This window comes from Beta vulgaris, chromosome 4, assembly GCF_026745355.1.
Source record: "Beta vulgaris subsp. vulgaris cultivar EL10 chromosome 4, EL10.2, whole genome shotgun sequence".
Lineage (NCBI taxonomy): Eukaryota > Viridiplantae > Streptophyta > Magnoliopsida > Caryophyllales > Amaranthaceae > Beta > Beta vulgaris.
The window spans coordinates 56,701,286-56,717,173 of NC_079205.1; the positions used below are offsets into that span (position 1 = coordinate 56,701,286).

The 15,888-nt window shown below is 33.7% G+C and overlaps 1 protein-coding gene and 1 long non-coding RNA gene across 2 annotated transcripts; one reads left to right on the forward strand and one right to left on the reverse strand.

Annotated features, from left to right (window-relative positions):
• Positions 1-2,583: 2,583 nt before the first annotated feature.
• On the forward strand, positions 2,584-4,369 carry LOC125497048 (uncharacterized). The gene is made up of 2 exons (XR_007273598.2): positions 2,584-2,891; positions 3,728-4,369. It is a non-coding gene; the product is annotated as an uncharacterized LOC125497048 (long non-coding RNA).
• A 9,286-nt stretch (positions 4,370-13,655) lies between these two features.
• Positions 13,656-15,648, reverse strand: LOC104890589 (uncharacterized). Its single transcript, XM_010676132.4, has 2 exons — positions 15,245-15,648; positions 13,656-14,484 (listed from the first exon to the last, which is right to left on the reverse strand). The coding sequence occupies exons 1-2, from the start codon at positions 15,392-15,394 to the stop codon at positions 13,852-13,854; spliced, it is 783 nt and encodes a 260-aa protein (XP_010674434.1). The 5' UTR covers positions 15,395-15,648; the 3' UTR covers positions 13,656-13,851.
• Positions 15,649-15,888: the final 240 nt, after the last annotated feature.

Below are 15,888 nucleotides of genomic sequence, written 5' to 3' on the forward strand. Positions count from 1 at the left end.
GAATACTCCTTGATGTATCACCGATTCAACCGGTTGGAAACAACTCTTTCAAAAGAGATGTTGCAATAATGGATAACACGTACGTGCACATTCTTTATTTAATATCACAATTTATTATTATAGTGCATTGCTTTTTTTAACTTTATTCTCTCCAGGTGGATCATTATCAAATTAACTGTTTGGAATGATTATGTTCATGTCTTCGGAGATGGACCATTTGACTATGGGAAACAACATTCAATTGTTGTCGCATGTGGGCTTCATCTGAAAAATTACCACGGTATGAATAACATCCCTTTTCATACAACAAAGATATTGCTTTTAAATTTGTATATGTATATGGTTGACCAAGATTAATTTTTGGAATCATTTATGTCAACAGGGGTATATCTTACGACCGGCTATTACAGCAGAATATACTTAAATACAGAGAACAAATTTACCAGTTTATTATCTGCATGGTATGCAACATTCAGTTTCACACCAATCAACTAATCAAAAAAATGTATACGCACCATTATTATGTATATCAAATTGATTCTCACATACATAATTCAGGTATGACACGAGAAACTGGCACAGAAACGGGTTGCGGCTTTCCGCTCATGTCCATTTGCAATGCATTCATCAATTGCAGTTTATAATGCCATTCGTACTCGGATATCTAAATTACCTACTATAACGAGTGTAAATAACTATAAACCTTTTCAATTTGTTTATTAGTGGAATTATCAATACAAAACAAAATAACGAATATTTGTTGTTTTCTATGATAGGTTCATTATTGTCGATTAGTCGCTCATGTGAGGCGTATTGAGTCACAACCTGATGAGATTATTTACGAAGCATGTAATCGTTGTCTAAGAAAAATTGTCATCACCCAAACGGCCTATAAATGTGTACGGTGCAATCTAACAAATGCTGCAACTATTCCAAGGTATAAACTTTATAACATTAATCTACATATATTACAAATATTCACAAATCCTATTAATTGTGTTTTTCCGTTGACAGATTAATGCTTCGACTCATTATTTCTGACAAGAGTGGTAAAATGGGAGTAACATTGATGAACGACCTAACTCAACACATGTTGCGGTGTACTCCGACTGAAATCAAATCACTACTTCAACAGGTTTGTCAAGTACTCCAAACTTTTTTTTACGTATCGTTTTACAACTAAAAATAATATCTCTATTAATTGCAGCCTAATGGAAGAGCAGCAGTTTTCAACAAAGTTATGAAAGTTTTCGGATTCAAAGAATACTCATGGTTTTTACATCCACCAAGTAACACCATGGATATTAATCAGTTCCACACCGTTGATTACATATTTGAAGTTGACTGGGCTGATGAGTGTGCGTGGATTTTTAAGAAAATTAGTTAATGTCAACAAAAAAGTAGTTACAAATGCAATTTCAATACTTATACTTATTTATTAAAGTGTTTTTAAATACTATTTGATTGTATTTTAAATAATCTTATTCACAAAATGGATGTGAACTTAAATACTAAATTGCATTTGCTTTTTGTTTACTACTTAGTAATAATTACGCCTAAAAATGTCATCGCACGCATCGCGTGCATAAAAAGCTAGTATTAATAAAGGGAGCAATATTATCTTCATTGAATAGGGCGTCCTTCATAAATCAATCGCCCTTGTAAAACCTGACTAATGAATAGTGTAAACGCATCAATTGCATGCAGTTTAAAACCGATAGGAAATTTACGCCATAAACTTACACTATGTATGAAAAGATTCAAAATAAGAATAGCATATTCAAATTTGCCAATGAGGAATACAGGAACAACAAAAGAAAATAAAGGGAGTATTTTGTATTATATTTCTTTTCAATGACTTGAAATTCTTAACATATGCCTTGTACATAGCATAAGTTAGATGAGAAATGAGAATAAATCTCAACGACACGATTGTATTAGAGTTGCAACACTTGTTCATTGGAGTTATACCTCCGAAAAAACTTTGAGCCCAATTTTTTTATTTTCTAATATTCTTTTTTGGAGTTAAATCACTTTTTCATTAGAGTTACCTCACTTGCATTTCCATATGAACACACTTTTATATATATATATATATATATATATATAATTATATATATATATATATATATATATATTTATATATATATATATATATATATATGGATGTGTATATGCATATATCTATATTTTTAAAACTAAATTTATATAACTTACTATTATTTTAGAAAGTTTTGGAAAGTGTTGTTGTCGTTTGTTGTTGTTGTGAAATTGTAAGAGTTGTTGGTATATTTATTTTAATGTTCATATTCATAAGTAAGTTAGCAATATTATCTATTATTTTAGTAAGTTGAGTAGTTTATATTTATTTTTTATGAGAGCTTTGTTTATTTTTAGTTTGGGTTAACGTTTTAGGATTCGGTCGTTTCGGTTTGTAAGTGGGCCAACCCACTTGTGTTTCGTGGACTATGATGTCCAAATTTTTGCAAGGGAAAAGGGAGGGAATCTTTTGCTTATCAAATCAGATTTTATGTAATTTAGGTAGTCTGTATCACTCTCAAATCATTTCCCCTTTGAAATCGATCATATTCTATTTTCTTTCCTTAGTGTACCACCCAAATCTTGACCTAAATAAATTAAATTGCTGCACAAAGGAAAGAAAGACAACAATTTTCATCCCTCTTTGGTTGCCCTAGTCACAAAAAAAAATAGGGAGAAGGATCTTCTTCTTGTTCTTCAAAAATTCAACCATTCTAGTGTTATTTTAATTTTCAAGAGTAATTCAAGCCTAAGGTGCGGATCTTTGGTATTTATATTCTCTTACATCAAGGAGGATATTTTCTATTATCTCTTATCTTCTTTCTCTTCTTTTTTTTCCGCGCTAGATCAAGGTAACTAACATCCCTTCTAATACTTTAGAGTTTAATTAATAGTTTAGTGACGTTAGAATCATACTAGAAATAGTATTAGTTATTAGAATTCATGCTACTAATATTTTTACTTATTTTATATAGTACTTTAGAATTAGTAGAATCGGTATGCTTATTGTATTTATTGTTAGAATCATGTCTAGGATTGTATTTCATGATTTATTATTATATTTTATTTCATATGTTAGTTCATGTTTTTATGATTGGTTATTGTTAAATCATGTTTAAGGTTGTTATTCATGATTTATTATTTTATCTCATATGTTAATTCATGTTTTTATGATTGTATATTGTTAGAATCATGTTTAGGGTTGTTATTCATGATTTCTTATTTTATTTCAGATGTTAATTCATGTTTTTATTATTGTTATATGTGCTGGAATTTATTATTTCCTTGAAAAATTTAGTTTTAGTATTGTCTTTAATCTATATTCATGTAGTAAGCGTTGTGGTATGATGGATATGTCATTAGAGAAGTTATTAGTTGTTCTTAGACTACTTTTCATTGAGTTAATAGTGCTGGAATTATTTTATTTGTTATACATGTTTAGGTTTTAGTGTAATAACGTTATATATACTTGTCCTATTATATTGTAGTACTATAACCATGTTTTTAGGAGTTTTTTTTTGGCTCTTTTAAGGAATTATTTAGTGCTGGAATTTTGTGTCTAGAGTTGGAAACGTATGTTGTATGTTTTGGTTATTTTTATGTTCATAGTTGGAATATTTAAGGAAGATGTATATGTTCTTTTATTTAAATTTTTGAGGTATTAAATTAACATGCATATCTATTGGAGATGGTGAATTAAGTACGAAAGAGGAAAAGAGGAAGGCGTGACACCACCACCACCACCACAGTTGACGTGGACCGTTGGCAGCGGTGCCTTGCCACTGCTGCAGCCGCGTCAGTGGGCTGGTCGTGTACCACGACCGGTGCTCGCCACCCGACTGCTACTTGTTGTTGTTTCATTTTATTTTCGTTGTGTTGAGCATGAAATTTATTTATATTTTATTATTTCATGTATGCTGAATTTTTGGTTTATTAATTGTTAAAGCATGTTTAGTATATTTATTTTTGGTTAATAAAAGGGTTTTGATAAAGAGGAAAAGAGGAAGGCGTGACACCACCACCACCACCACCACAGTAGACGTGGACCGTCGGCAGCGGTGCCACGCAGCCGCGTCAGTGGGCTGGTTGTGTACCACGACTGGTGCTCGCCACCCGACTGCTACTTGTTGTTGTTTCATTTTATTTTCGTTGTGTTGAGCATGAAATTTATTTATATTTTATTATTTCATGTATGCTGAATTTTTGGTTTATTAATTGTTGAAGCATGTTTAGTATATTTATTTTTGGTTAATAAAAGGGTTTTGAAGGAGTTTATTTCAAAGCTTAACGTTTAGTAAATATATATTATTATTATCATTTTGAAGTATTATTCTAAAGAATTGGTTTGAGGAATTATGTTTATTTGAGAGATTTTGAATAATTGAAGAATATTTTGATGCTTGAAGATTACTATTTATATCTATTTCACTAAGTTTATAAACGTTTTATTTTGAGTTGGGTAGTCTAAGGGATCTTGAATCGCGAAGGTTTTGAACATGCACTCCTAGAGGACAGGGGGAACTGAGCAGGGTGCTACCCTGCATGGGAGAAACATAGGATATGTTGTCGTCCGAGAGGACGGAAAACGTTGCGATGTTATCCCGCATCGAGAGTTTGGCCATTCTTAGGGCCTGTTCTCCCCAGCTTATTTTCAGTTCAGTTCAGTTCAATTCATTTCAATTCAGTTCAGATCAGTTCAGTTCAGTTTAGTTCAGATCAGTTCAGTTCAGCTCAGCTCTTGACAATACTTTTACTCTCACATATCACATTTTATTTCAGTTCAGTTCAGTTCAGTTCAATTCTGATCAGTTCAGTTCAGATCAGTTCAGATCAGTTTAGTTCAGTTCAGTTCAGCTGTTTTATGCCGAAGAGAACAGGCCCTAACACAGACGGTAGGAAACGTAACCCATAGGTCGTTCTGGAGGTTGCAATCTGACGTACTCTTGAAGGGGTGATTGTTGGGTTAAAATCCAAGAAATACACCAAACATTAATTAGAAATCTTTCGAGTATGGAAGTATTATGGAATAGGAAGTTTTTGTGTTTTAAGAAGTTAAATATTATTAGGATATCAAAGTTAGGAAATTAAGTAGGAAGGAAATTACTTATCCTCAAATTATACGTTTCCTAATTATTTTAGGAATCTAGTTGTGGTTTACATATTCTAGTAAGAATAGGAGATTTTGTGACTCCTATAAATATAGGATGGTACGCAGTTGAGATGGAGCTCATAAGTAGTTGAGGGGAACTTCACAACGAAGCTGAATTAAAACACATAGTAGTTGTTTTTTTGCAGTTTATTAATTAAAGAAGAGGTGCTTTAAACCACCATTAAAATTCCTTGTGTGTTGTTGACTTTTGAAGTGAAGTTCCTAACATAGTGGGTGGATCTTTTGCTAAATAGATAAAGTTTTTTTCTATTGGAATTTTTTTTTTAATAAGTAGAAACCTTGACAAATTGGAGGGAATAAAGGGAATCCCAATTTATCAAGGGTCAGAACCGATCCCAGGTCCTCCTAAAATCAGGAGGGAAACACTAACCACTAAGCTATCCCTTACTTTCTTTTCCTATTAGAACATGGTCAAGTGAGTTTTTTTTTTTACAGGAAGAAAAATAATTTCATTGATAAGGGATAGCCAAACGGCACTTACAATCAATTCCTGAAAAATTGAAAATTCCAACATAGGTATATAACACCTTAGAACTAGATACATCGCAGATTTGATAAAAAATAGCCTTAATAAAAAACTTCATCTGAAGCAATACAATCTGTGAGTTCGCCTTGATTCGGCTTGACTTCTGCTGATACATAGTCGTTTGGGTGAAAATACTTCCGTAGTCTTCTAGATTCTTACAGAGAATAGTGATCGTTAGATCTTCCTTCTTCATTAGATGAACAAAAAAAAAAAATGGAACATCGTAAAATAAATACCATCTTAATGATGGGATGTACTTATTGGAAGCAATCAAAAAGGTTTTTGGGGCTTACCACCGATACATCTCAACTGAGTTAGGTGTGATAGAGATTCCAATTTCTTGTTCTCTACAAACTTTTCTTCATAAAGGAATTTGCAAATGGAACAAGGTTTATCTCACATCCCCTCCAAGGTTCCAATGTCTAAAATTGCACAAAATTTCTAAAACAGAGTAGAAACAAGTTCATGAAACCTTCATTTCCATCCCATTCCCTTAAAAGCATAAATTGGATGGACTAAATTGAACTTTCCATCAAGTCTAAATTTTTTTCGAAATAATTTAAACTCGACAAATGCAGCTTAAATCTAGTATAGATTAAAAGTCCTCTCTGATCTAGTCAAAAGAGATTTCAATCCAATAAAAAAATCTTTTAACATTCAACCCTTCTTGCCAAACATTATTTCGGAAAATGACTCAACATACAATTGCAAATAAATTATCCTTCACTTCAAACATTATTATGATCGATACCTTAGATATTTTGAAACAAACAATCTACTAAGGGCCTGTTCTCCCCAACTTATTTTTAGTTCAGTTCAGCTCCAATAAGTTCAGTTCAGTTCAGTTCAGCTCCAATAAGTTCAGTTCAGTTCAGTTCAGCTCCATTCTTTTATAATTATTTTGTTAAATATTATTATTATGTTGGTATAATTTATTTTACTAATTACTCTTTTATTATTATTATTTATTATTATTATTATTATTATTATTATTATTATTATCATCATTATTATTATGATTATTATTATTATTATTTAAATATATATCACTACTATTAAGTATTATTATTATTATTATTATTATTATTATTATTATTATTATTATTATTATTATTATTATTATTGTTGTTGTTGTTGTTGTTGTTGTTGTTGTTTCTATATATTATTTTGTTTATTATAGCTTTACTCATTATTATTACTATTATTATTAGGAGGAACATGATTTAGGTCAAAGCACAAATAAACCCACTTTTTTTAGCCAATAAACCAATCAAATCGCGTCAAGACGGTTTATGATGTAATTTTTGCGGTCCAACCCAATCATTATTTTTATTACTAAATATTTTTATTATTAAATCTAATTATTAAAATAGTAATATTAATTTATTCTTAGATATTATTGTTATATATATCATCATCAAGTATTAATATATTAATACAAATAATATAAATAATTATTATTAATTATCATTATTATCATTAATTATTATTATTATTAATTTATGATTATTAATATTATTTATTTATAACTATCATTTTAAAATATCCAAAATACTATTATTATTATTATTTTTCATTATTATTACTTATCTTTATAATTATTATTTAATATTCATATTATTCTTGTTTAAAATATTATTTATATATTTATTACATTCAGTTTATTTCAAATCAATTCAATTCAATTCAATTCAATTTAGTTCAGTTCAGTTCAGTTCAGTTCAGCTCTGATAAGTTCAGTTCAGCTCCAATAAGTTAAGTTCAGTTCAGATCAGTTCCGTTCAGCTGTTTTATGCCGAAGAGAACAGGCCCTAAATCTAAAATTTTAGCTTTCCATACCCTATTTCTCTTTCTTAAATTATTTCTCTTTTCTCTTGGTGAACCAAACGCCCCCTTAGTTTAAACATATTCACACAACTAACTAGTTAAGCTTAAAAAGGAAAACTATTGTATGTTAAATTGCTAGGTCAAGCTCATTAGTATTTTCGTCTTCGTCCTTCACTAGCTCATAAGAAGGGAATTAGTTAGGACAATTAAATGGGTACATGTATGGGCCTATGGGGTGTTAGCTCAACTTCTATACCGCCCCCACAATTACTTAAAATCGTCCAAAAAATAATTAAAATTACCTCTATAACCTTTTCTCTTTTTTTCTTAAATCATCACCACCCACCTCCGGCCAAGCACCCACCACCACCACTACCACCACCCACCTCCTAACAGACTGTCACCACCACCACCACCCACCTCCGATCCTGCCACGACAACCCCTTAACCTTGAGTTCTCTCTCTCCTTCTCAAGCCCTTTACCCCTTAGCTCTCTCTCCTTCTCAGTCGCCGGCCACCTCTGCTATAGCGTTGTACCCGGACTTCTGATGGCCTCGCTGGTCTACCACCACAGACGACCTGAGACCAAGACCACCAGCGGACCGCTTTCCTCGATCCTCAATTGATTTTCGCTAAATTTTTTTGGCTTGGGCAAACGTCTGTGGTGGACGTTCGCCCCATGGCCGAAACGTCTGGCCTGGAAGTTCCGGCCATGGGTGGAACGTCCACCGCGGAAGATCGCCCCATGGCCGGAACGTCCAGGCCAGACGTTCTGGCCATGGGGTGAACATCCACCACGGACGTTCGCCCAAGCCAAAAAAAATTCACGAAAATCGTATGTGGGTGATGGTGGTGGTTGGGGGAGGTAGGTGACGGCAGTGGAGGGTCACAGGTGGCAGTGGAGAGGTAGGGAGTGGTGGTGGGGGTGGTGGGTGGTGTGGAAAAGAGGAAAGGGTAAAATAGTCCGAAAAAATGAATTTGGGGCGATTTTAAGTAATTTTGGAGCGATAATTAACAAACCTCGGGTGTTGTCATACCGTAATGATGTTAACTTGATACCAACTCATCTAATCTGTTAATATATGTATAAATTTATATTTTTTTAATTTGGGACAGTTCCATGCAATGATGATAAAAAGCTGAAAACATGGGAGGAGATTTTTTAATTGGTTTTTTGTTTTTTTTGCTTGATGGCTAAAATCAGAATTTCAATCCTAAAATTTACTTGTTGAATTTGGGTCAATTTCAAATTCTCTTGTTCTTAGACATGGAAACAAGCTTTCAATAATAAGGTTAAACAGGTGAACCTGGACTCTGATCACTATATAAATAAGTCAAGTTCCGGTTGAAAAAATCTCTGATTCAGGTGTAAGGGTGCTAACCCGTCTATGCAAACGAATCAACCTGAACCTGACTTGTCCGATTACTAGTCCCCTAAATTGTTTGCTCTAAATATTAGTGTAGACGTACCAATCGTTACTTCATTCCTTGTCAGCAGTTGCAGCAAGCTGCTATATTTCATCTATATATAGAGTAGTCACACGCTTGTGGAGTCTTGATAGACCGACAACGTATGCAACTTCTCTTACTATCATTATGTTCTTGACCATTATATCCTGAATTATCATTTGGTTTACTAAAATCCACGTATTACGATGAATTTCCTTTCGTTCTTGATCCTCTAGTTCTTTTTTTTTCTTAGCAAAATCTTTTGAAAAACGACTTTGGCTTTGCACTTCTTTTTCTCCGTTGTTATAGCTATCTTCTCCTGAACTTGGACATCTTGGGGAGGAATGATTGTTCTCACATAATCACTTGGCAAATATGATTCTTGGTAGAAAGAAGATTTAGAAAAAGAATAAATTGGGACGGTAGAATTGTTTTCAAATGATTGGACGAAAAAGTTATTTGCACGAGATTTTTTTAGGACGAAAAAGTTGTTTTCACATAATTTTATTCGTTCTTGATCCTCTACTCCTCTTTCTCATAAAATTTAACTGTCGGGTTATTTTTGAAAGTTGTTGTATTATGAAATTCCGATGTTATGAATGGAAATTTCCATGAAAAAATGCAAGTTATTTGGTTGGGTGTAAGAAATGAAAAATCTCATAATAAGTCCTATTACCGTAAGAGAGCTAGATAAGTTAATTCCCTTTAAGTACGGTAAGTACCAGTCCCTTGAAAGTAAAACTTCATGTGTGTTTGTCAAATAAACCACTTTAGATTATTCTTCTTCCCATACATTTCTACTTTCATGATTTTCATGAATCATGTCAATCAAAAAATCAGTTAAAATGTGTGAGTAGGAATTGCAATTTGCCATGTGGCACTTTTCAATTATGTAGAAGGTAGAGATTTATCCACCACTATATTATCCTTTTATCGCTTTTATCGTCAAATATAAGCAATGATATTATGAGTTTCAAGTCAAATATAAGCAATGATATTATGAGTTTCAATAGAAATTGTGTGGGCGTATGTGCATATATATATATATATATATATGGATAGAATCACTCGAAACTCCTCCTATGCTGAGAACTGAAAACTGCAATATAACATGAGCAAAAAGTCTCTGAAAATGAGCAAAAAGTTCTTAAAATGAGCAAAAAACATAAAATGAGCAAAAATTTGTAACATGAGCAAAACTGAACAAAAGTTTCTTAAAATGAGCGAAAACATAAAATGAGCAAAAAACATAAATTGAACAAAAGTTTGTAAAATGAGTAAAAACTTCGTAAAATGAGCGAAAGTTTGCTAAAATGAGCAAAAGTTTCTTAAAATGAACAAAAACATAAAATGAGCAAAAAAAACACAAAAAGAGCAAAAATTTGCAAAATGAGCAAAAAAAAAAAAAGTCGATTTCCAGTTTTCAACTTAAAGTTAGTTTTGAGTATATCCTACCTCTATATATAATAGAGGTAGGATATACTGAAAACTAACTTTTTTTAGGCTCAAAATTTTTTAGGGGGTATAACTCTAATGAACAAGTGTTATAACTCTAATCCAATCGTGTGGTTGAGATTCATTTTCATTGAACATTCTCATGTGATACATATATATATATATATATATGAACAAAATGAATTTTCTCCTTTTGTTAGCATGATCAAAAAACTAATTTGCTTATTGTAAAAGCTTGTTTTATAAGGTGTGGTGTTCTTAACTAAGGAACGGCGTCAGTGGCGCTTTTCCTTATTATTATTTTTTACTGCACATGATCCATATACAAAAAAAAAAAAAAAAAAAGGTGTTTGCATTATATAGGATTTGATCCCATGACTTCAAGTTTATTATATACTAAATTCTGAATCGCTAAACCAAATGATATTTGGTGATATCATTTTAATGTAAACTACTAATAATGAAAACTATAAATAGTCTGGACATAGTCCAAGTCTACAAACTAGTTTTAACTCGCAATTTGTCGCCCTCATCCCTCACAAATGCGCCATGTCTCACCCTTTGGGGACAAGATACGTGATATGATTTGATAAGAAGAAATATAAATTGTTTGAATTCTTGAAAACATTATACAAAGATCTTTAAGAAAACAATTGGTCTGGTAAAAGACAGCCTATTTTCAATTTACAATAAAGCAACAGTTCATGTCCAATATTAAGAAGAGAATGGATCAACTTTATTAATATAGTGACTACTTTAGTCCATTTACTAACCGTTTAATTTATTCGGTAATCACATTCTTTAATCCATCTACTGACTAATTTAATTCATTCTTTAAAATGGTCAGGTTAATTTTTCAAAAATTTATTTTAGTTCGTGATTTAAATGGAAACAAAGGAAGGAGAAGAGAATGGCAGATTGGTGCGAGATGTTTATTGATAGTGTTGGGTTAGATTGAAAATTGAATAATCTTATTAGGAGAATGTAGCCTTGGATTTGTCTAATTTGATATTAAAATTAGATTGCGCATATTTTAATAATTTTTTGTAAAAAAAATACAAAGATGTGATATACTCCCTCCGTCCTCCATTAGTTTACCTGTATTCCTTTTAAGGGTGTCCCTTATTAGTTTACCCCTTTTTTTGTTTTGCTCTTTTTTGAATGGGACAACAAATTTTTCATCACACATACATTCAACTTTAATATAAAATAATAGTTTCTCTTTTTTTCTATGACCCACAACATTATTTCTCCTAAAACTCTGTGCAAAAGAAAGGGGTAAACTAATAGAGGACGGAGGGAGTATATAAGAGTAAAGTAGGCAAAATAGGTAACCTACAAAAATAAGGAACAATAGATTATCACATCCTATTTGTTTCTTTAACATGACAACACAACTAGTTCTAATACTTCCTCTGTATCAAATTAAACGCAACAATTCAATGGACACGGATTCCTAGGCAAAATTTCTGAGGGTGAGATTAGAAAAAGATGATGGTATGTAATTAAGTTTAATTGGAGAGAGGAGGTGAGACCAAGCACCACCTAATGCCGCCACTACCAGTTTCTGATCTACTGCCACCAGTACCGCCAGGACACCACCAGTACCACTACTTACTGCCACTACCACCGTCGGAGCACCACTAGTATCACTAGCACCACCGAAACGCCACTACACCAACACCATCGAAACACCACCACCATCAAAACACCTTCCTGCTGCCCAAATCAACCAGAAACCTAAATCAAAACACACACCCGAAATTTGAAGCCCAAAACCACCTTCCTACTGCCCCCACCACCACCCACCGTTAAAACCCATTCCACCTCCATAACACCACCGAAACGAGAGAAACAAATTGAAGAGAGAGAAAGAGATATGCAGGAGAGAGAACGAAGGAAGATGGAGGTGAAAGAACAACGAGAAAGGAGGTTTTCGGTGGATTTCGGCTGGTCGTGGTTGATTTCGACTAGTGGTCGAGGTTTTGGGTGGACTTCGACTGGATTTCGGCTGGTGGTGGTGGCGGCTGGTGGTGAGATCGAAGGTGATGATGATGCTGGTGGTGGACACCGGTAAGATTAGTAATGTCGGCTGGTGATGAAATCGAAGATGGTGGTGGCTGGTGATGAGATCGAAGGTGATGATGGTGGTGGTGGGTGGAGGAGATCGAAGGTCGAATGTGATGATAGTGGTGGTAGTGGGGGAGGAGAGAGACGGCAGGAGGATGGAGATGGGAGCATGAGGAGAGATAAATGGTGGTGGGTGGTGGAGTGAAGGTGGTAGTGAAGGGAGGGAAGGCTTATATTTAGGTTGATTAATTATGATTATGTGTGTAATTAATTTGATTTGGATAGTATAATATGTATTTTAGTTTTTTAATAAGGACACTTTTGTAATTTCAGGGGTAACAATCATACCAAAAATGGAAAGAAAGAAATTGTTGGAATTAATTTGAAACAACCATATTTAAAAATTGTTGCATTTAATTTGATATGGCCACTGGTGCGGGCTGAGCGGGTCGGACTGTGGGCCGTAGCGGGCTGGGCTGAGATTTCACGGCCCAGGACTGGACCGTGAAATTCATAGGTTGGACGGGCTGGTCCGCGGGCTGAAAAATCTTGGCCCACACCGGTCTGTTACCGATTTTCATGGTTCGGGAAGCGGTTCTTGGGTCAGGTGGGCTAGACCGGGCTGGCAGGCCAGCATGAGCATTTTTTTTTCAGAATTATTTAATCATTGAAATTATTCATATTGTTACATAAAATCTTTAAAATGAATTAAAATATATACAAATATTATTAATGAATAATTTCAATATTTTTAAATTTGACTGAATTATAATATGCAATTTGATTAAAATATATACAATTTGATTAAAATATACACAATTTGGTTCAATCTTTACTTGGATTGGGCTGGTCTGGTTCATGGGTTGGCTAAACCGGTTTCATGGTTTGGACTGGGTGGTTTTAGTAGCGGGCTTTATTGGGTTGGGCTCATGAAATATGGCCCACGACCCACCCACCAATTCCAAGGTTCGAGTTAGGTTGGACTGGACTTTTTGCTAGACCAGCCCACACGGCCCACGAGGTGGGCAAGCTGGATGGGTTGGATTGGCCCGCACTGTTGGCTATCTCTACCTTACACTAACAGAGCTGCAAACAACGGAGAAATAACAAATAGCGCACTTGAAATAAAATTGTATCAACATGTTTGAACAACTTCAAATGTAGATTATGTAACAAACCTTGTTGAGTTCTTGTTGCAACCTCGAGAAATTCTCTATGCAACATTATTAGTATAAAGAAATGGACCAAGCTTATTTTATGCAACAACATCATAATTCCTTTCGAACCAAAATCCCCATTTGACATTGATCCCAAGTTAAATTCTAACCTTTCCAGCAATCATAAAAGCCTTATAACTCACATGCTTGACCAACTCTGATCCACCCCATGCATTCATCAATTCTGTAACCACATTCTCATTCAACAAATCCACACCCTTTTCCTTAGCAGTTGTAACAGCTGACCAAGACTTCAACATCTCCATGAACCCCTTGAAAGACACCATTTTCGGAATCTCCAATTCCATGGGATGCCCCTCACGCCCAAGCCCAATTTCTTCGAAGGGAAATGGCAATGTTTTATACCCGTCAAACACGTATTGAATCTTCGGATCCCAATAGGGTAAGGTCGACTTATGGAATTGGTTCATTATCGGGTCGAATGTAGGGCTTACAACAATGTCATTATAACACCAAACCGCAATTACTCCTCCCGGTTTTCTTAGTAACTGGCTCACCATGGAGTAGAAATTTGGGAGGTCAAACCAATGGACTGCTTGGGCTACGGTGATCAAATCGACCGAGCTCTCAGGTCCAATTAATGATATGAGTTCATTGTTTGATAGAAATGGTGGTGTGTGAATGTACTTGACCTGAGGATGCTGGATTGCCAGGTTTAATTGAGGTTCACTTACGTCTGTGGCTATGACTTGATTGTAATGCTCAGCAACCTTATTAAATTGTCAAAAAGAAAAGGTTAAAAGATGCTGAATTTGTAGAAAAATAGAAGTTTTGCACCTCAAATGGATAAGATCATAAGATGGATTATCTATTGACATAATGGCAATTTACATGATTCTATGATTCCATTTATATAGACAGTAAGATCAAACATGATCAATGAAGATTCAAAAAAAAAAACCGCTAATAAGCCTTGTATTGTATATTTGTATATTTGGGATTGGGCTTGAGTGTGTTCGACAATATTTATGGGTTTGTACGGATCATTAGTTGTAAATTTTGACTTTTTATGGAATTGTATGAATTACTTATATTATTGATGTTTGTGCTTAAATTATTTCATCAAAATAATAGAGTTCAAAATTTTGAATAATTCGGATTGGATCCTATCTAGTTTTTGAAAATTCGGATTGGATTGGATTAGTTTGGATTTAAATTGGAAAATTGAAATTCAAATTTCCTCAAATTGAATTCGATCAAACCTTAATCCAATTTCCTCTATGATTGTTACCCAAACGGACCAAATCAATTGATCCCCAAAAGACAGCAAAAATTAAAACAAAGAAGCAAACAATTACTAAAACACAGCATTAATTTAGAAGAAATGGTATAAAAATTGATTCAATATTGTTAAGAATCTACCCTAACCCATTTGAATATAGCACAATTTGGAGCGAGCCATTAATGTAAAAGTAAAGAACATATAGTTGTATACTTGTATGGCACATAGAGGAGAGAAAGAAAGATTACAGAAATAGCAGCTTGGCCATTGCCAGTTCCAACATCCCAAGCTAAGGAGTGTTGAGAGGTGCGATCAGCTAACCAGGAAAACCATTCTTTTGGATAATTTGGCCTGCCTTCTAAATATAAATCTGCCTGCTTGTCAAATAGCCCAGCCATCTCCTGATCTCCTGATCTCCTAGTCCTAGCTTGTTTTTGTCAAATTATGTTGTTGATATCAAAAAATTTACTTCAATTTTTATGACATACTTCTATATATGAAATGTGGTTGTTTTGGGATTTCTTTTCTAGAGGGAGGAAAAGAACTTTGGGAGTGGAAATGTGGAATACTACCTGACATGCTAGTCACATGCAATGAATCCTTTTACTTCTTGATCTTGAATTCTTCTTTATCTGGATAGTTGTTCTTTTTTTTTCTTTTACTTTTTTTGTTGGGAGGGAAGGATAACTTGACCCAATAACTCGATTTGAATATTAGTTGACTTGTGAGTGATTGTTATAATTTTATTTTCGGTATTTATGTTTGAAGGCCCTCTTGCCTTATATAATTTGTAATTTAGAAAGGCAAGAGGGTAAAATAGTCTCTTCACTCGGGGACACTATAGCTCCCCCCTTCCCTTATATAATACTAGAGATAAATAGCAACATAGATA